A 21,302-nucleotide genomic window follows, 5' to 3' on the forward strand; every position below is an offset into this window, starting at 1 on the left:
AAGCCGAGAATCACAGATATCTACACTGGTAGATAACATGGAGCCGAGAATCACAGGTCTCTACACAGGTAGATAACTGGTTCAGAGAACCATCGACTCCAGGCTGAGGGATTGACTACTTAAACTCCTCTTGATCTTCAACTCTTCTTCTCTGTATTGGACTGAGGAAGTCATTCGCTGGCGAAACATTTCCACAATAAAGATCCCCAAGTGTTGCACAAGTGTCTAATTCATCACTGTTTATACTTACCATCTTAAGTCGAACTTAAATACTTATGAGAGCTGCAAGTTTGTATATTTTTAATTATAAATTAATCTTATTATAAAATTTACATTAAAAAATGAAATACTCTATATGTAATTCTGGACTTTATTTTAAAGACCTGAAGATGAGAATAAAAAGTCTCGAAATATTAAGAAAAATAACTTCGTTTTCTCTGTGGTTAGTTCTGTCGTTTATAATAAATCTAGACTTTCCACGTACTCACATAAATGCTTTTACACAAGACCAGCACAGTGATGACTGCCAAAATAAACATTGTAAAAATAAATGTTTCCCGGCGTGCCGTGAGTGTGGTGTGTAACAGTGACACCCTGTGACCCAGCACACAGCTGACGGCGCAATTGAAGCGTACAGTGGCACTGAGCCAGAGTACTGTGCCAAGAGCTGACCCACCAGCCTTTGTGAGCTATCATGCTTACCCATCGCACACACACCTCCACAACCACACCCACCCACCCACCCACAACCACACACACACACACACACACACACACACACACACACACACACACACACACACACACACACACACACACACAACAGGCAAAGTGTCTAATCGACAAATGCCTATGACAATATGGTAACTAACGCACAGAGGAGCTGTGAATCGACCCTGCAACCACATATAGGTGAGTACATAAAACAGGTCTAGTGTCTGTCGCTAAGTGCCTTTGACAAGCGTTAACTAACGCAAAACGCACACACATACATAATTTTAAGAAGAGGTACGATAAACTGAAGAGGCAGGGCCAGGAGCTGTGAATCGACCCCTGCAACCACATTTAAGTGAGTACATATAGGTAAGTACGCACAAACTAGTCCTGGAGCTATGAGGTAGAACACTTAGGCTGATGACACTAGAGAAAGGCTAGAGGTGATATGACGTGCAAAAATACTGAAAGGAACTGATAGGGTGGACAGTGACAGACTGAGAGTCGGGAAACAAAAACACGAGGGTACATCTACAAGATGAAAACAGAGATGACTCACATGGACACCTAGGAAGCATTTCTCGAGCCTTACAGTCAGAAAGTGGAACGATTTGGAGAATCAAGTGGAAGACGCAGGATCCATACATAGCTTTAAGAAGTACGGTAACGCTCTCGAAGCCGAGAGTGAACCTAGTAGCAATCAGCGAAGAGGCGGGACCAAGAGCTGAGACTCGATCTCTGCAACCACATATAGATAAGTATATACATACATACACAGCACCAATCACAGCTCCTGGCCTAGCCAGGAGCTGTGAATCGACCCCTGCAACCACAATTAGGTGAGTACACACACGAGAACTCTGGGGTTATATCTGTTAATCTGACAGTCACTAGAGTTAACCTTGTTTTAGCCTCTTTAGTTTTCCTTCGTGTATTTACCATCTCTGGAAGACCAACTTGAAATATTGTTTTACTGATTTCTGTCAACACTGAACATTCTGAGATATTAAAAAAATGGCTATAAAAATGTTATCTTTAATAAAATAAAATTTAAATATAACTAAGCAGCAAATTGTTTGTAGGTGAAATAAACTGCATTATTATGGCCTCCATCAGTCTAAGTCTGGAGTCACTAACTTGGAGACGCCCTCCCCGACTCCTCTACCCCCTCCCACTCACCCTACTCCTTTATTTTCACACATATGAACGTCTTCACAATTCGCAAACGGGCAAAATTATTTACAAACATTATCTCACAGTCCACAGCAGAATTCGAACCTGCACACTCTGCATCAAGGTATGCAGTACTTTAGCTACTCAGCCAGATCTAGGATCTGGCTGCACACTCTGGTGCAGAGTGTGCATTTTCGAATCCTGCTGTGGACCGAGAGATGTTTGTACATGTGAATGTTTGTATAGGAAAGAATGAACAATAACTCATCAACAAATGGCTTAAATGCCTCTGCTCTTCGTCCTCCCTCAGATACAGGAAAGAAACGCTCTTCTAGTCTTATACTTGTTTAATCTTATAACTCAAAACTATCAAGTGTAGATAAATTTGATCCGTGTTGACTTATGATCTTCACGTGGCTATTTGTTCGTCGTCGTCTGATGTTTATCTTGTTTGGTCACTTCAACATTTGAATGAAGCATGTCAAGGACAAAACACTGTGCTGCTTATTTGGCACGATTATATCTGTATATACAAGACTTGCAGGGATTTTCATTTTGGCAGTAGAACCAGAGCAGTTGTAGACTCCTACCAGGTGCTTGGTAAACATTTGCAGGTAATGTTTTCCCAGCCATGATTGTCAGGTGTAAGGTAATTAGGGTAGACAAACAGCTTTTGCGTTGGCTGTGGGGATTTGTTGTTAATATGAAGTGCGAGTCTGCTAGTCGTGTGTTTTCTCTGTCTGGTGTCAGATTCAAACCTACGTTTGTAGGCTGGTGGGAGGGTCGCCCACGAAGGCGCTCAAAGCGCTAGTAAGTCTATGACGTCACTCGATGAGACGGCTGGGTAACCGTCTCGGTACGACAGTCTACACCTGGAGGGATTGGTCCCAAATCTTCACCCCGAAATCACTACATAAGAGGCTTGGAAGACAGTGAAAGATAAATGATGAAAAAGGGGGTAACGATAAGAGAGAGAATTCAATAAGTGTAAAAGGAGCATGACTCTTTAAAACCCTCCCCTCCTGCATAAGAAGGATTACTAACAGACCCTTGACTGTCGATAAATTCCTCAAATCAGTTCCTGATCAACCGGGTTGTGGCACATGTGTTATAGTAGATTGTGAGGGGCAGGGGAGCGGTCACCAACAGCCTAATCGACCAGTATAGCAACCAGGGGGTCCGATATTGGACCGGGCTACGAGGACGGTGACCTGCAGAAGCAACTACAGGTAACCTGTTGGTAACCTGGCATTCTTACAGTTATGAGTCTGTCAATGAGTATATTTAAAATTTTCAAAGAGTGAGTGGCGGTGTAGCAATCTGAGGAGTACTTGTACTGCCTTGTTATGGACAACCTGTGCTTGTACACAACAGGTAGTTATGAATTTTCTTACCTATTCCATCACATCGTTTTAATTACTCTTAACATTGTAATAATGTTGGTAGAATTACCGACAATATGTTAGGTAAAAGGGACACATGTGTACAAGTTGCACATGTGTCCTTTTACCTAACAACCTTAACATTACTCACAAAATTTTAAGAGGCACGTCACTTCCCCTCTCTTCCAATAATATGTTATTTTTCCCCAATAATCTATCTTGTTTATAATTAGCATCGCATTTGCTTTGTCTGCTTTCGTAAGGTGATGTCACCTTACGAAAGAAGACAAAGCAAATGCGATAGTAATTATGGACAAAGTAGATTATAGGGAAAAAATAAACATGATATTAGGAGACAGGGAAACTCACGCGCCTCTTAACATTACTCACAAAATCTTAAGGTACACTACATGAATATTCTGAGCGCTGTTAATTTTCCTACATCAAAACATACGCTGCCATGTTAAAGAATGACCTCAGCACCACTGGTAATCATAATTAAAACCTTAATTTTTAAAGGGGTGGACCTGTAAGCCAACTAAAGGACTTGGTCTGATAACCAAAAGCTCCAGCTGCGGGTCATCATATGACTTAAGACCGGAGTCAGGAAACACTTGTCCTGTTTCCTGACAAACCTTACCTAACCTTACCTAAGCATGACCTGTTAATGATGAAGGAAAGACACTTCGGTATTATTCCATATTGCCTTGGATATAATAATATTTCTGCTCTTAATATGGAATCCCATGACCACGAGTCTGTTATTCTTGCTGCAGAGAGTGGTAAAGTAGGATATAAACGGTATCATCTACAATAATAGTGACATATTTCTCTTCATTGACTGCGACGTGACTGGCTTGTTCCACCATCATACTGCCAGACTCATAGCAAACTATATATATATATATATATATATATATAAATATATATATAACTATATATCAATATATAAATAGATCTATATATATATATATATATCTATTTATTATCACACTGGCCGATTCCCACCAAGGCAGGGTGGCCCGAAAAAGAAAAACTTTCACCATCATTCACTCCATCACTGTCTTGCCAGAAGGGTGCTTTACACTACAGTTTTTAAACTGCAACATTAACACCCCTCCTTCAGAGTGCAGGCACTGTACTTCCCATCTCCAGGACTCAAGTCCGGCCTGCCGGTTTCCCTGAACCCCTTCATAAATGTTACTTTGCTCACACTCCAACAGCACGTCAAGTATTAAAAACCATTCGTCTCCATTCACTCCTATCAAACACGCTCACGCACGCCTGCTGGAAGTCCAAGCCCCTCGCACACAAAACCTCCTTTTCCCCCCTCCCTCCAACCTTTCCTAGGCCGACCCCTACCCCGCCTTCCTTCCACTACAGACTGATACACTCTTGAAGTCATTCTGTTTCGCTCCATTCTCTCTACATGTCCGAACCACCTCAACAACCCATCCTCAGCCCTCTGGACAACAGTTTTGGTAATCCCGCACCTCCTCCTAACTTCCAAACTACGAATTCTCTGCATTATATTCACACCACACATTGCCCTCAGACATGACATCTCCACTGCCTCCAGCCTTCTCCTCACTGCAACATTCATCACCCATGATTCACACCCATATAAGAGTGTTGGTAAAACTATACTCTCATACATTCCCCTCTTTGCGTCCAAGGACAAAGTTCTTTGTCTCCACAGACTCCTAAGTGCACCACTCACCCTTTTCCCCTCATCAATTCTATGATTCACCTCATCCTTCATAGACCCATCCGCTGACACGTCCACTCCCAAATATCTGAATACATTCACTTCCTCCATACTCTCTCCCTCCAATCTGATATTCAATCTTTCATCACCTAATATTTTTGTTATCCTCATAACCTTACTCTTTCCTGTATTCACTTTTAATTTTCTTCTTTTGCACACCCTACCAAATTCATCCACCAATCTCTGCAACTTCTCTTCAGAATCTCCCAAGAGCACAGTGTCATCAGCAAAGAGCAACTGTGACAACTCCCACTTTATGTGTGATTCTTTATCTTTTAACTACACGCCTCTTGTCAAGACCCTCGCATTTACTTCTCTTACAACCCCATCTATAAATATATTAAACAACCACGGTGACATCACACATCCTTGTCTAAGGCCTACTTTTACTGGGAAATAATTTCCCTCTTTCCTACATACTCTAACTTGAGCCTCACTATCCTTGTAAAAACTCTTCACTGCTTTCAGTAACCTACCTCCTACACCATACACTTGCAACATCTGCCACATTGCCCCCCTATCCACCCTGTCATACGCCTTTTCCAAATCCATAAATGCCACAAAGACCTCTTTAGCCTTATCTAAATACTGTTCACTTACATGTTTCACTGTAAACACCTGGTCCACACACACCCTACCTTTCCTAAAGCCTCCTTGTTCATCTGCTATCCTATTCTCCGTCTTACTCTTAATTCTTTCAATAATAACTCTACCATACACTTTACCAGGTATACTCAACAGACTTATCCCCCTATAATTTTTGCACTCTCTTTTGTATTTGCTATGGGTCCCACAATTTACACCAGAGGTGGACCCCATCCTATATATATATATATATATATATATATATATATATATATATATATATATATATATATATATATATATATATATATATATATATATATGCAATAAGATCACAGTAAACAGGTGATTTCAAAATATGCAAAACAACCACTCTGAAAGAATAGAGAAATTCCAAGCGCTTTCGTGACTACTCACATTATCAAGGAACTATGAAAGTGAAGCATCCAAGGAAGCTATATAAGGGGTCGGCCAGCACCTCACTATCAGATCCCACAACGGTTAAACACGTGACGCGCGGCGAGCCAACTTCGTGAGGTGCTGGCCGACCCCTTATATAGCTTCCTTGGATGCTTCACTTTCATAGTTCCTTGATAATGTGAGTAGTCACGAAAGCGCTTGGAATTTCTCTATTCTTTCAGAGTGGTTGTTTTGCATATATATATATATATATATATGTGTGTGTGTGTGTGTGTGTGTGTGTGTGTATGTGTGTATGTGTGTGTGTGTGTGTGTGTGTGTGTGTGTGTGTGTGTTGTGCCGAATAGGTAAAATTGGTCAGTTAGCAATAACTCATTTAAAATTAAGACCTAAAATTTTCTCTTATACGCTAAAAAAAAAATTCCATTTATGTTAATGTAAAAATTAATATTGTACCAAAAGAACATTCGAAAACTTACCTAACCTTACTATAAAAAGCGCAATTTAATTTAGCCTAATCCAACAAAATATATTTTAGGTAAGTTTACAATAATTTAATAATAAACAAACACAATGAAATATATTTTTTTTGGTTAGGTTCTTGTGCTAGACTAGTTTAGGAAAGAAATGTTACACTTATTGATTCTGTTGTAAAGCAACCACAGTAACAGACAAGGATTTTTAGTGTATGAACCTGCCTCATCAGGAACTCAGGTGGCACATTTGGCTTTCTGGGACCAGTGTAACTGATTATTTCAAGTTCACAGTCTATTGGTCGTGACATTTCGGTTTCTTAAAACGTCGTGTATTCTGGTGTTTGTCTACCACAAACTGCACTAAGTCATTTTCAGATTTGGAAAGTATTTTCATCTCAGTATTTTTGGATTCTGTTGCAGTCACACCGAGCACGTCTCCGGAAGCACACATCAACCAGATAACTGCTGCGGCACATGGGCGCCTGGCAAACCTGAGAACAGCGTCACAGACTTTGAAGCATAATAGTTCATCAATATGCAAATCACTCATAGTCTTAGCCATTTATTTGGATTTCCCTAAAGAGACAGTCAAGCTGATCCTCAGTGGGGTTGGATAGTTTGCTAATACTGACGTTATTATGTTGCCTATCAGAAAAACAGGTAGTGTTATCAAGTTTTGGTGACAAGTGGATACGGAGATAAAGGAGAGCGCTACAAACATGTTTTGAACATTTCGTACTTCATAAGTGTGCTGTAGTTGTCTCTATACAGATTTAAGACACATGTGCAACAGTTGGGTATCATTATTGTTGAAAGTTTTCGGCTACACAGTAGGCTTCTTCAGTCAAATACAGAGGTAGCAGGTGTAGTTGTGTAGTAATAAAGATGATGTAATCAGTCCATCAACCTTGGAGAAAAAGTATTTGAGGTGGTCAGTCTCACAAGCTGGAGAAGAGTTCAGCTCCATGGTCTGGGATGATATCGTTCCAGACCATGGTGCTGAACTCTTCTCCAGGTTGAGGGACTGATTACATCATCTTTATTACTACACAACTACACCTGCTACCTCTTTATTTGACTGAAGAGGCCTACTGTGCAGGCGGAACGTTTCAACGATAAAGATACCCAACTGCTGCACATGTGTCTTAGTCATCAACGTGTCGGTATTTTATACTATTATCAACATAAAGATTTAAGTATACTTGATTTGTTGGAGAATCTTGTTCTTAATCTTAGCACCAACAATATCAGTGACATTATTCTCGATCTGGAGTGATGCGTAATGCTTCGGCTGATTTTTGCTTTGGAATGCAAAAACTGTGGCAATTCCTAAGGAGGAAAGGAGCAGAGGTTCCTTACAAAAGTGTATGTATAAACTGTGCCTATCTACTGTATTTCAAATTTCTGATTTACCATGCATTATATCCCTGATAACAACTTAATAAGTTACTATCAGGAACATGTGCAACACCTGGGTCAAATCTATCAACTTATCGGTTCTCTGAACTATTTATCTACATTCTCCAAGAACTTTCTGTGAAGACTGTGATGCCTTTATAGCAGCAATTAAGGATTTTGGCGACAAAAACTTTGTAGGGCAGTCTAGATGTTAGCGGGCACCAGCTGCATGTTAATCACTGCAAACTCTATTTTCACCCTAATTGCAGAGGCCCACTTGTCACCTATTTCGCCCGATTTCAAGAGGATTTCTTACTTCAATGATTTTTTTGTGTCTTGTTCTGCAGATAATGGCTGGTTTCTAACAAATAATTTTTTTAACCCTTCTCAAACTTACATTCCTCTCCACAGAAAATAAAAAGTGTAGGAAGCTGGACATAGCTTTAAAATTGATCAATTCTTGGTCATTATTAGTCTTTTACATTTTTCCTCGCTATTCTATCGTCCATGTCAACTTTTAGATAATAATGTGATCTAGGATATGAGTACCACTGTATTCCTGGTGCAGAAAAACCTGACAGGCAAAATATTCAGCAAGTAGGTGACCGACAATACTTAAAGAATCCTTTTTTTTTTTTTTTAATACTGCCTGTAGCAAATGAGGTTGGAAAGGTTGCGTGAATTAAGAACTGCAGCAGGCCTACTGGCCCAAGCTGGTTAGGTCCAATTCACATCCACTCATGTAATTATTTAACTTACTTTTAAAACTGCACAAGGTTTTAGCTTCAATGACGTTACTCGAGAGTTTGTTCCACTTATCCACAACTCTATTACTAAACCAGTGCTTTCCTATATCCACTTTAAATCTAAAGTTTTCCAACTTGAACCCAACACTGCGAATCCTGTCTTGGCTAGATATTTTTTAGCCCGTTATTTACATCACCGTTTATTTATTCCCGGTTTCCATTAATACACCTCAATCATATTCCCCCTAATTCTACGTCTTTCTAGAGTGCAGATTCAGGACCCTCAGTCTATCTCCGAAGGAAAGATTTCTGATACATGGGATCAATTTTATCATCATTCTTCGTACGTTTTCCAGTGCATTTATATCCATTCTGTGATACGGTGACCAAAACTGTGCAGCATAATCCAAATGAAGCCCAACCAATGATATACAGAGTTGAAGAATAACCTGAGGACTCCTGTTATTTATACTTCTTGATATGAAGCCAAGAATTCTATTTGCTTTATTGCGAACACTTACACACTGTTGTCTTGGTTTTAGATTACGGCTATCCAGAATTTCTAAATCTTTTTCGCAATCTGAGTGTTTAAGATCTACATTATTTAGTTTATAAGTGCCATGGTTATTATCCTTTCCACAGCTTAGAACTTTACATTTGTCTATATTAAACTGCATCTGTTACTTCTCCGACCACTGCGTCAATCTATGCAGATTTTCTTGTGCTCTGATGTCCTCGTTAGAATTAATTCGTCGGCCTATTTTGGTGTCGTCGGCAAACTTACTTATGTCGCTATTTATTCCCTCATCTACGTCGTATATGTAAATTGTGAACAACAAGGTACCCAACACTGACCCCTGTGGAACACCGCTTGTGACGCGCCCCCACTCTGATTTCTTCCTATTTATGCATACTCTCTGTTGCCTATCTGTCAACCGCACCTCTATCCAAGATAAAATTTCTCCTATACCGTGTGCCTCTACTTTCCTCAACAACCTCTGATATGGAACTCGACCAAATGTTTTTACTGACGTCCATATACACAATATCTAATAAATATGTCCGAATATTTGCTACGTCTTTCTAAATTAATTCATTGTTGGCAAGAACCAAGTCAAGCAGGTTATTTCCTATAGTTGGTTCTGTCACAAACTAATTTAAAAAGCAGTCCTGAATCGTATCAATAAAGTCGCTAGACTCAAGATTTCCTGTCAAACTGTTCCAATCAATTTGTCGAAATTTAAAATTTCCAATTAACACAAAATTTTCGTATCTAGATGTCTCATGAATTTTGTCCCACTGAAGTTTACTGCATTAACTGGGAGCTCAGTGAATTAAAGGCAGAGAAACAGTGAAAACTCAAAACAAACGAACATAATACATTAGTGAGACTAAGATAATAATCTCTTAGTAAAAGTTGGTGAGAATCAAAAGAACACACATAGTTAGCCTTCAAGTTATATCCACTTATTAAGTCTATTAACAATCGTTCGTCACTACACAGTATTTCAGGGACCATTTTCTATGTTTAATAGTATTTCAAAATTCCTTTCCCTTGGATCAAAAAGAGTGTTCTGCCGACTATAGTGAAGAAAATACACAAGGTGTTACTGGGATAAAGTTTTACTTTGTGTAGAGTTTTATCCAGTCGTCCAGGAAGCTCTACAGAGCTGATCCTCCTTCATAGAAAATTCTAAATGTAAAAATTAAAAAAAAAAAAAAGTTCTCTTTACCTAACGAGAAAAGCTGAAAAACTACGTTTAATTATTTATTATTTTTAATTATTCAAAAGAGTCTGTTTAAAGAACAAATCATAAACACACGACATATAAAGTGGGAACACATTGAGATTCTTGACACTACCTGAGGGCTCGCGCCCCCGACCCCCCCCCCCTCTTCTCGCCCTTGCAAATATCTCACGGCTCTCTACTGGGGGTGAGCGCCCCCTGCTGCTGTACACAGAGTCACTGTCCCAAGAAACAGCTTCTCCTGCAACGAGTGGCAGTTTTTTTTAACCTCCCTTTCTTTGTATAAAACTGAATATTTTTTTTTTTTTTTTTATTCGCCGGTACTCTCCCGGTCCGGGTCTTTGCCAGGTAGTGGTGACCCGGCCTTGACTCCCTGTCTTGGGAGTGTCTCGAGACTTAAGTCTCCCATGGGAGGAGGTACAAGTACCCCCTCGTCTTTGGGACCAACTGTCCCCAGGCCTAGCCACATTCCCCGCCCTCACGGGGCTCGTAGGGAGAAGCTAGGCCTCTGGTCTGCCATCTGCCCCGCCCCAAAGGGGCTCGTGGGGATGGCAGTCTTGTGAGCTGCAGGTGGTAGCAAGCTCAGGCCTTAACTGAATTGTTTATCATCTCGCAGGTGCTAAAACACTTCTATGAGTGATAATAATAATTACAAAATTTTATTTTATTATTATTATTATTATTATTATTATTATTATTATATTTTATTATTATTTTTATATTATTATTATTATTATTATAATTACTATATTTTATTATTATTTTTATATTATTATTATTATTGAAGCACTGATACACTTTCAGACGCTCTTATTGAACAATTCATCAGACCAATATATGACCAAGACCCGTGTCAGCTGAGTTGTGTTGGTCAGTAAATTAACACCCGGGTCTCAGGTATTTCAGTCTCAGACAGGGTATCATTTAATAATAATAATAATAATAATAATAATAATGATAATAATAATAATAATAATAATAATAATAATAATAATAATAATAATAATAATAATAATAATAATAAAAATGATAATAATAATAATAATAATAATAATAATAATAATAATAATAATAATAATAATAATACACGACTAAGAACTGTTGAAGACCACGAATGAAAGAAAAACAGTGTACAGAATGTAATCAGACGTTTTAAAGCTTGACCTGCCTCACGTTACCGTACGGCTGGCAACGTTAGGACGTGTTTCCGTAAGACACCTGCTGTCCATGTTCACCCATCAGTAAAATGGGTAGCTGGGTGTTAGTAGACTGGTGTGGGTCGCATCCTGGGACAAAACTGACCTAATTTGCGGGAAATGCTCAGCATAACAAGGGGCTTTCTATACAGTAGTATGTCATTGATGTCAGCTAGGACTGGAGTTTACCTGGAGAGTTTCGGGGGTCAACGCCCCCGCGGCCCGGTTTGTGACCAGGCCTCATGGTGGATCAGAGTCTAATCAACCAGGCTGTTACTGCTGGCTGCACGCAATCCAACGTACGAGCCACAGCCCGGCTGGGCAGGTACCGACTTTAGGTGCTTGTCCAGTGCCTGCTTGAAGACTGCCAGGGGTCTATTGGTAATCCCCCTTATGTATGCTGGGAGTCAGTTGAACAGTCTCGGGCCCCTGACACTTATTGAATTGTCTCTTAACTGGCTAGTGACATCCCTGCTTTTCATTGGGGGGATGTTGCATCGTATGCCGAGTCCTTTGCTTTCGTAGGGAGTTATTTTCGTGTAAAAGTTTGGTACTAGTCCCTCTAGGATTTTCCAGGTGTATATAATCATGTATCTCTCCCGCCTGCGTTCCAGGGAGTACAGGTTCAGGAACTTCAAGCGCTCCCAGTAACTGAGGTGTTTTATCTCCGTTATGCGCGCCATGAAGATTCTCTGTACATTTTCTAGGTCAGCAATTTCACCTGCCTTGAAAGGTGCTGTTAGTGTGCAGCAATATTCCAGCCTAGACAGAACAAGTGACCTGAAGAATGTCATCATGGGCTTGGCATCCCTAGTTTTGAAGGTTCTCATTATTCATCCTGTCATTTTTCTAGCAGCTGCGATTGATACAATGTTATGGTCCTTGAAGGTGAGATCCTCCGACATGATCACTCCCTGGTCTTTGACGTTAGTTTTTCGCTCTATTGTGTGGCTGGAATTTGTTTTATACTCCGATGAAGTTTTAATTTCCTCATGTTTACCATATCGGAGTAATTGAAATTTCTCATCGTTGAACTTCATATTTTTTCTGCAGCCCGCTGAAAGATTTGGTTTATGTCAGCCTGGAGCCTTGCAGTGTCTGCAATGGAAGACACTGTCATGCAGATTCGGGTGTCATCTCCAAAGGAAGACACGGTGCTGTGGCTGACATCCTTGTCTATGTCAGATATGAGGATGAGAAACAAGATGGGAGCGAGTACTGTGCCTTGCGGAACAGAGCTTTTCACCGTAGCCGCCTCAGACTTTACTCTGTTGACTACTACTCTTTGTGTTCTGTTTGTGAGGAAATTATAGACCCATCTACCAACTTTTCCTGTTATTCCTTTAGCACGCATTTTGTGCGCTATTACGCCATGGTCACACTTGTCGAAGGCTTTTGCAAAGTCTGTGTATATTACATCTGCATTCTTTTTGTTTTCTAGTGCATCTAGGACCTTATCGTAGTGATCCAGTGGTAGGGACAGACAGGAGCGACCTGCACTAAACCCATGTTGCCCTGGGTTGTGTAATTGATGGGTATCCAGATGAGTGGTGATCTTGCTTCTTAGGACCCTTTCAAAGATTTTTATGATATGGGATGTTAATGCTATCGGTCTGTAGTTCTTTGCTATTGCTTTACTGCCCCCTTTGTGGAGTGGGACTATGTCTGTTGTTTTTAGTAACTGTGGGACGACCCCAGTGTCCATGCTCTCTCTCCACAGGATGTTAAAAGCACGCGAAAGGGGCTTCTTGCAGTTCTTGATGAACACGGAGTTCCATGAGTCTGGCCCTGGGGCAGAGTGCATGGGCATGTCATTTATCGCCTGTTCGAAGTCACCTTGTATACCTTGTACATGTACTTGTAGTAAATAAGGATTATTATCATTATTATTATTATTATTATTATTATTATTATTATTATTATTATTATTATCCTGAGACAGGACAAAGAAAGAATCTTGCCAGAGTGCAAAATATATATCAGGCTTCATTTCACACTCAGTAGTTGTAGAGTAATAGAGTTTTCGATTGTTAAATTATCTATATTTACGCATATTTAACTGAGAAAATGAAATTACAAAAGCGTGGAGGAATGGGGGAAGGGAGGGATGCTGTATAAGCTTAATTTGTTACGAAAGATACGCTCATCACGTATTCATGTTAAGTGATATGACCATGTGGATCATTCAGCGCAAGATGTGGTGGAGGCTCGACCCTCCGTCTGCTGAGTACCAGTGTAAGATGTTGGTGAAGATGTGTAGTAGTCATGGTATTAACCATCATGGGACTCTCAGTATATGTCTACACCTGTGTTGTCTAACACACTGTCACTCACACTACAACACATCAACAAACATACAACACAGTCACTCACACTCTCAGTAGTAGTAACCAGTTACCAGTAACCAGTGTACCAGTAGTTGACTCACTACCAACCTATAAATTCTGCTTACAATGTTTCTATAGGTGACACTCCACATTATGCATTGTACGGTGTAGATAAACGTTTGCCTTATGAGTTGTTATATTCTAATCCGAAACCAAATTACAACCCTGATGATTTCATAGCAACTCGTACCAGCTTAGCTCAAAGTGTTTTTAGAAGAATCCGTGAAACACTTCATAAATCAACAGCAGAATTTACAAGAGTCGCAAACACTCGAGCAAAGCCATCCAAAATCAAAGTAGGTTCGAGAGTTATGCTGATTAACTTTAACAAAACGTCTGCAATGCCAAAGCTTGATCAAAAGTTTGTTGGTCCTTATCGAGTAGTTGAACATATCACTGGTAATAAGTATAAGGTTAGAGAGATTAGTACTGGTCAGTATAAAGAATCGCATTTAGATCATATGAAGTTAGTATGTGATGATAATGATGTTCCAACCCAGACTAATGTGACAGACTCTAACAATCCTCCTGATCCTGTACTCTCTTCCTCTGATACTCAGTCAGACGATCAACCTGAATGTCGTTATTCCCTATGTACATGACAGGTATTGAGAAATCCTCAAGTATCATTTGTAACTTCCAATTCAGATTTGCCTCAAATACAGCATGAGTTAGCCAATGCATCAGAGTTTGATCCTCCCAGAGATGACACCCATTCTGCATATGTCAATCTTACCCTAGCAGAGTTGGGGTTAAATGTAAATAACCTGTATAGATGAATAATTACAGTATCAACTTATCAGTATTCAAGAATTTTTTTTTTGTGTTCATGTTCTCTCCGCATTCTGAGAGTTAACAGTCTAGATTTGAGTGCACCGAATCTGCCTTTCTGTTAAACACTTCTTTCTTTGTATATATTCCTTCCTCAGAATCCGTAGATCACATGAATACAGATTGATCGATCAAATTTTTTTTATCACTTCCACTGTGTAATCCCAACGTTGAGTTTCATTCGATGAGTTGTGCTATATTATACCTTGTATTGCATTACAGTTTCAGTTACGTAAGCTTCCATTCCAATGTTCTACTTATGTATGTTATAATGTTTAATTGTTGTGTACTTTGACATTGTATAGAATCAGCCCAAGCCGTACACCTGCCATCTCTAGTTTGTATTAGTTGTATGTCGGGACGACATACGTTAGCGTCGCCGAGCTCTCAGTAGTAGTAACCAGTTACCAGTAACCAGTGTACCAGTAGTTGACTCACTACCAACCGTCTCTGCCTGAGTCACTGTCTGTATTCATATTGTGCTGACCACAGCAGTATTCAAAGACCCCCTCACATATGGGTACTGTGGGCGGCCAGTCAGTGTTACGAGAGTGAGCAAGGAGACAAGGTTACGGCTGTTAGGGCGCTCCCCACATTATCCGTAATTATACGTACTTCCAGCCTACATGAGTATTACTTTACCCTATCCACGTGTTCGAAATCCCACATGATAACACTACAACACATCAACAAACATACAACACAGTCACTCACACTACAACACATCAACAAACATACAACACACTGTCACTCACACTACAACACATCAACAAACATACAACACACTGTCACTCACACTACAACACATCAACAAACATACAACACAGTCACTCACACTACAACACATCAACAAACATACAACACACTGTCACTCATACTACAACACATCAACAAACATACAACACACTGTCACTCACACTACAACACATCAACAAACATACAACACACTGTCACTCACACTACAACACATCAACAAACATACAACACAGTCACTCACACTACAACACATCAACAAACATACAACACACTGTCACTCATACTACAACACATCAACAAACATACAACACAGTCACTCACACTACAGCACATCAACAAACATACAACACACTGTCACTCACACTACAACACATCAACAAACATACAACACACTGTCACTCATACTACAACACATCAACAAACATACAACACAGTCACTCATACTACAACACATCAACAAACATACAACACACTGTCACTCATACTACAACACATCAACAAACATACAACACAGTCACTCATACTACAACACATCAACAAACATACAACACACTGTCACTCACACTACAGCACATCAACAAATATACAACACACTGTCACTCATACTACAACACATCAACAAACATACAACACACTGTCACTCACACTACAACACATCAACAAACATACAACACTGTCACTCATACAACACATCAACAAACATACAACACACTGTCACTCACACTACAACACATCAACAAACATACAACACTGTCACTCATACAACACTGTCACTCATACAACACATCAACAAACATACAACACACTGTCACTCACACTACAACACATCAACAAACATACAACACTGTCACTCATACAACACATCAACAAACATACAACACACTGTCACTCACACTACAACACATCAACAAACATACAACACACTGTCACTCATACTACAACACATCAACAAACATACAACACAGTCACTCACACTACAACACATCAACAAACATACAACACAGTCACTCACACTACAACACATCAACAAACATACAACACTGTCACTCATACTACATACTATGTTTAGTCTATCAATCTCAAGATTGATGGACTGAAAACATTGACTTCAGGCTGAGGGACTGATTACCCCACACTCCTCATCTTCCACCTTTCTCCGCATTGGACTGAAGAAGAAACTGGCCGGCGAAACGTTTTCAGAGTAAAGATACCCAAATGTTGGACAAGTGTTCCAACACGTGGAAATACAAACAGGTGGAGATACTAACAGATAGATACTAGAAGGTAGAGATACCAACAGATAGATACTAGACGGTGGAGATACCAACAGATACATACTAGAAGGTGGAGATACTAGGTGTAGATACTAGAAGGTGGAGATACTAGAAGGTGGAGATACTAGAAAGTGGAGATACTAAAAGGTAGACATACCAACAGGTAGAGATACTAGAAGGTGGAGATATTAGAAGGTGGAGGTATTAGAAGGTGGAGATACTAGAAGATGGAGATACTAGAAGGTGGAGATGCTAGAAGGTGGAGATAATAGGTGGGGATACTAGAAGGTGGAGATAATAGGTATGGATACTAGAAGGTGGAGATACTAGAAGGTGGAGATACTAGAAGATGGAGATATTAGAAGGTGGAGATACTAGAAGGTGGAGATACTAGAAGATGGAGAAACTAGAAGCTGGAGATACTAGAAGCTGGAGATACTAGAAGGTGGAGATACTAGAAGGTGGAGATACTAGAAGGTAGACATACCAACAGGTAGAGATACTAGAAGGTGGAGATACTAGAAGGTAGACATACCAACAGGTAGAGATGCTAGAAGGTGGAGATACTAGAAGATGGAGATACTAGAAGATGGAGATACTAGAAGGTGGAGATACTAGAAGGCGGAGATACTAGAAGGTGGAGATACTAAAAGGTAGACATACCAACAGGTAGAGATACTAGAAGGTAGAGATACCAACTGGTAGATAATAACATTTAGGGATAACAACTGATAGTTATAATAACAGGTAGGGATAACAAATGATAGTTATAATAACAGGTAGGGATAACAAATGATAGTTATAATAACAGGTAGGGATAACAAATGATAGTTATAATAACAGGTAGGGATAACAAATGATAGTTATAATAACAGGTAGGGATAACAAATGATAGTTATAATAACAGGTAGGGATAACAAATGATAGCGATAATAACAGGTAGGGATATCAACACTGTAAGTAATTATAAAGTATCCCGAGCTGTCAAATGCTATCTTATTATTGTTTTTATCTAGATGTAAACACAGATTAAGTTAGGTTAACTTAATCTTGAAAGGCAAATATTTTTTTGTGGATATGTAGAGGGAGTGAGTTATTATATAAGAAAGTTTTCAACCCATAGGGAATGGGAAGGGTTGGGATAATTAGGCTTGATCCGAGGAAGTTACAGCTAACTCCAGTTCCATTAATCTAAAGTCATCCACTAGCATCACAGCTCTCCTCTCCCCTTAGGTAACGTGAAAAAAGAAAGATGTACAATGATGACTGGTGAGAGAAAGAGAGAGAGAGAGAGAGAGAGAGAGAGAGAGAGAGAGAGAGAGAGAGAGAGAGAGAGAGAGAGAGAGAGAGAGAGAGAGAGAGAGAGAGAGAGAGAGAGAGAGGGGGGGGGGGTGTTCACACTTGATTATATATTTGGTTATTAAATATTAAAGTTACGTAATTTATCAGCAAACTGTGTACCACAACACCTTCGTGCCCTCAGAACCAACCGTCTCTAAAATCATTAGTAAATTTCCTTAAGAAATTTTATCGTACAAAGAAAGAACACCCCAGATTTACTAATTACTACATATCCTCCTAGAAACAGAGAATAAGAGAGAGGACACCCCAGATTTACTAATTATTATATATCATCTTAGAGAATGAGAGAGAGAGCACAATAGATTTACTACTTACCACATTTTTCTGAGAGTAAGAGCTGTGAGTGTGCTCCATGATGTGGTAAACACACAAACAGATGTGTCAGTCTACTAGCTGTTCTTCACACAAGACAAGTATCACAATAACTGGAGTCACTATCACAAAGCAATATGCTGGCAGCGTCTGTGGCTACTCAGGCACATGGTTGATGTGGTTCGTCTCGTCCAGGCCTCACCACACAGGCTACCATCATCCAATGAGGGACTGACTACCTTCTTTCAAAACTGAAGGAGTAATCACCTCAAAAATTACCTCTCCACTTCTACTGTATCCAGTGTTATAATCTCTAGTATTCGACTGATGAATGGTGCACGAGAGAAACGTTACGACAATAAAAATACCTACGTATTGCACATTTCTTACATTATAATATGCCGTCTTCCCAGATTAGGCACAGGAAAGAAGCCAGACTACTTTAGTTACCCTAGCTTATTAACTCTCCGTGCTTATTAAACAGAAGAAACTGTTCCTTCTTCCACACTCGCTAAGAAGGGAAACCAGAGTACTTGTTCCACACTCATTAAGGGAAACCAGAGTACTTGTTTCACACTCATTGAGAAGGGAAACGAGAGTTCTTCTTCCACACTCAGAAATTAGAAAATTAAAATTAAAGTATTTGCAAAAATATAATATTTGTGTTAACAGGTAGATACTGTGAAGGTAATGTGACACTGCTCTCTCAGCTGGTCTTCAGACGGCACTATGAAGGTAAAGTGTCACTGATCTCTCAGCTGGTCTTCAGATGACACTTTGAAGGTAGTGTCAGTGATCTCTCAGCTGGTCTTCAGATAGCACTATGAAGGTAGAGTGTCAGTGATCTCAGCTGGTCTTCAGATAGCACTATGAAGGTAGAGTGTCAGTGATCTCAGCTGGTCTTCAGATGGCACTATGAAGGTAGTGTCAGTGATCTCTCAGCTGGTCTTCAGATGGCACTATGAAGATCATTGCTTGTTCAGCTGGTGCTCAGCTGGCACTATGGTCACTACTAGCTCAACTGGTCCTCAGGTGGTACGCCCGGTTCTGCTGAAGCCAGTGATGCCTATATACCAGTCCTTCGTATAGGCGACTCTGGCGAGCACTGTCAGCAGCAGCAGCAGCAGCAGCAGCAGCAGGGCAGGGTGGGGGATGCGGGCAGTAGGCGATGTGGTGGGCAGGTGGCTGTTGGGGGAGGGGGAGGGGAAGGCTGTAAGAGGTGGTAGGGTGGGCAGCAGGAAGTGTGGGGTGGGCATCAAGAGGTGGTGTGGAGGGCAGGGCAGTAGTGTGAGCACAACCACGACGGAGGATGGAGGGTCACTAGAACACAGGTGGACACAACTCTCCTCCCCATCCACAATGTTCCCCCCCCACCCCATCACACCCACCCACAGTCACCCCTCTCCTACCCAATCCATCCCCCCCCTCCCGTCACACCCACCCATCTATTACATACGCTCCTCACTGCCTCCACTCATACTGACTCTGGTATTTCCTCTGCACGCACCCATTATGAGTTTTTTTTGACAAGAAAGGCTCTTGAATCAAGGAACTGAAGCTACCCATGTCTTCCCTGGATCAACCGTAGCTCGGGCCACAAATGGAAATAAATCGCTTTGACTTCATTTTGGTTATCCTAGGTAATTCTCACATATGTTACTAGGTACAACTTGTCTAACTGTATTTCTGTACAACCGTACCTAAATAAACTTACTTGGTTGGTTGCGCATTCAGCTCACACACTGAGTGTCCGTGGTTCGACCCCCGGTAAGGGTCGAAACATTGGGCGTGTTTTCTTACACCTACTGTAAGTAGCCGCGGGGGCGTTGACCCCTGAAACCCTCTCCAGTTACCTGGATGTTAGCGCAAGTTGCCCGAAATGCTCTGCATAACTAGGCGCTTTCTGTATTAGTATGTCACTGATGTCAGTTGGGTCTGTGTAAGTTGTATCATGTATTTGCAGAAATAAAGATTATTATTATTATTATTATTATTATTATTATTACTATTATTATAGCTGTACTTACCTATTTATGGTTGGAGGGGTAAAGTTTCAGCTCCCGGCCCTGCCTCTTGTCACCTGGTGAGTTGACTCCCTTCTAGCCACGTTCGCCCTGTCATGCCTATTCTTTACAATGTATTGAGACGGCCTCTACCATGTCTTCATCACTTCCTGATTCCTCCCTTCAGGTTGAACAAATACTTCCTGAAATCCTGTGAATCATCTGTTTTTAAGTTCCAACTGAATCCACGTGTACCGCTTCCCCGCCTCTAGAACAGTTTATCACTGCCCATCCTAGCAAGTCCGCCGATTATTTTGTATGTCATAACAATGTCTCCCCTGAGTCTTCAATTTTACATCATCAGACTCAGTCCCTTTAGTCTCGCCTCATAGTCCAATACACAAAGGGCCTAGGAACTAGGCCCTAAAAGGGTTAAAAAATGTACTCCTGTTAAACCTTCTGAGGCCTAGTTCCTAGGCCTTTTATACTCTTGCACTAACGTCCACAGGATGGATATGGGGTGCACAATAAACTAGCAACCTCGTTGGCAAAATCTAAAAAAAAAAATCTTTTAACTCTTAGACGAGTCCCACTGAATACCTCTGCACTTTGTCCAGCTTCTAAACATGTTTCACCAGGTATGGGTTTCACGTGGTGCTTCATACTCGAAGATGGGCCTGACATATATCGCATATACGGCCGTAAATGAATCTGTTGAGATTCCTGAAAGCTACTCTTAGATTTCCAAAACAAGCATTCGCTGCAGAAGTT

General features: G+C 40.4%; 1 protein-coding gene across 6 annotated transcripts in view; it reads right to left on the bottom strand.

Annotated features, from left to right (window-relative positions):
- Window positions 1–21,302, bottom strand: part of LOC128693671 (monocarboxylate transporter 14-like) — a 489,471-nt gene that overhangs the window by 299,375 nt on the left and 168,794 nt on the right. Inside the window, exon 1 of one of the 6 annotated variants that reach the window (XM_070091224.1) lies at window positions 18,532–19,177. The exons of 4 other annotated variants lie outside the window; for them this stretch is intronic. In XM_070091224.1, the coding sequence (XP_069947325.1) occupies window positions 18,532–18,570 (39 nt within the window). In that variant the 5' untranslated portion in view covers window positions 18,571–19,177. Of the gene's footprint in view, window positions 1–18,531; window positions 19,178–21,302 lie in introns of those variants that run through there. One more of the 6 variants, XM_070091223.1, reaches the window with a different exon arrangement.

The sequence above is a fragment of the Cherax quadricarinatus genome, chromosome 34 (assembly GCF_038502225.1).
Source record: "Cherax quadricarinatus isolate ZL_2023a chromosome 34, ASM3850222v1, whole genome shotgun sequence".
Taxonomy (NCBI): domain Eukaryota; kingdom Metazoa; phylum Arthropoda; class Malacostraca; order Decapoda; family Parastacidae; genus Cherax; species Cherax quadricarinatus.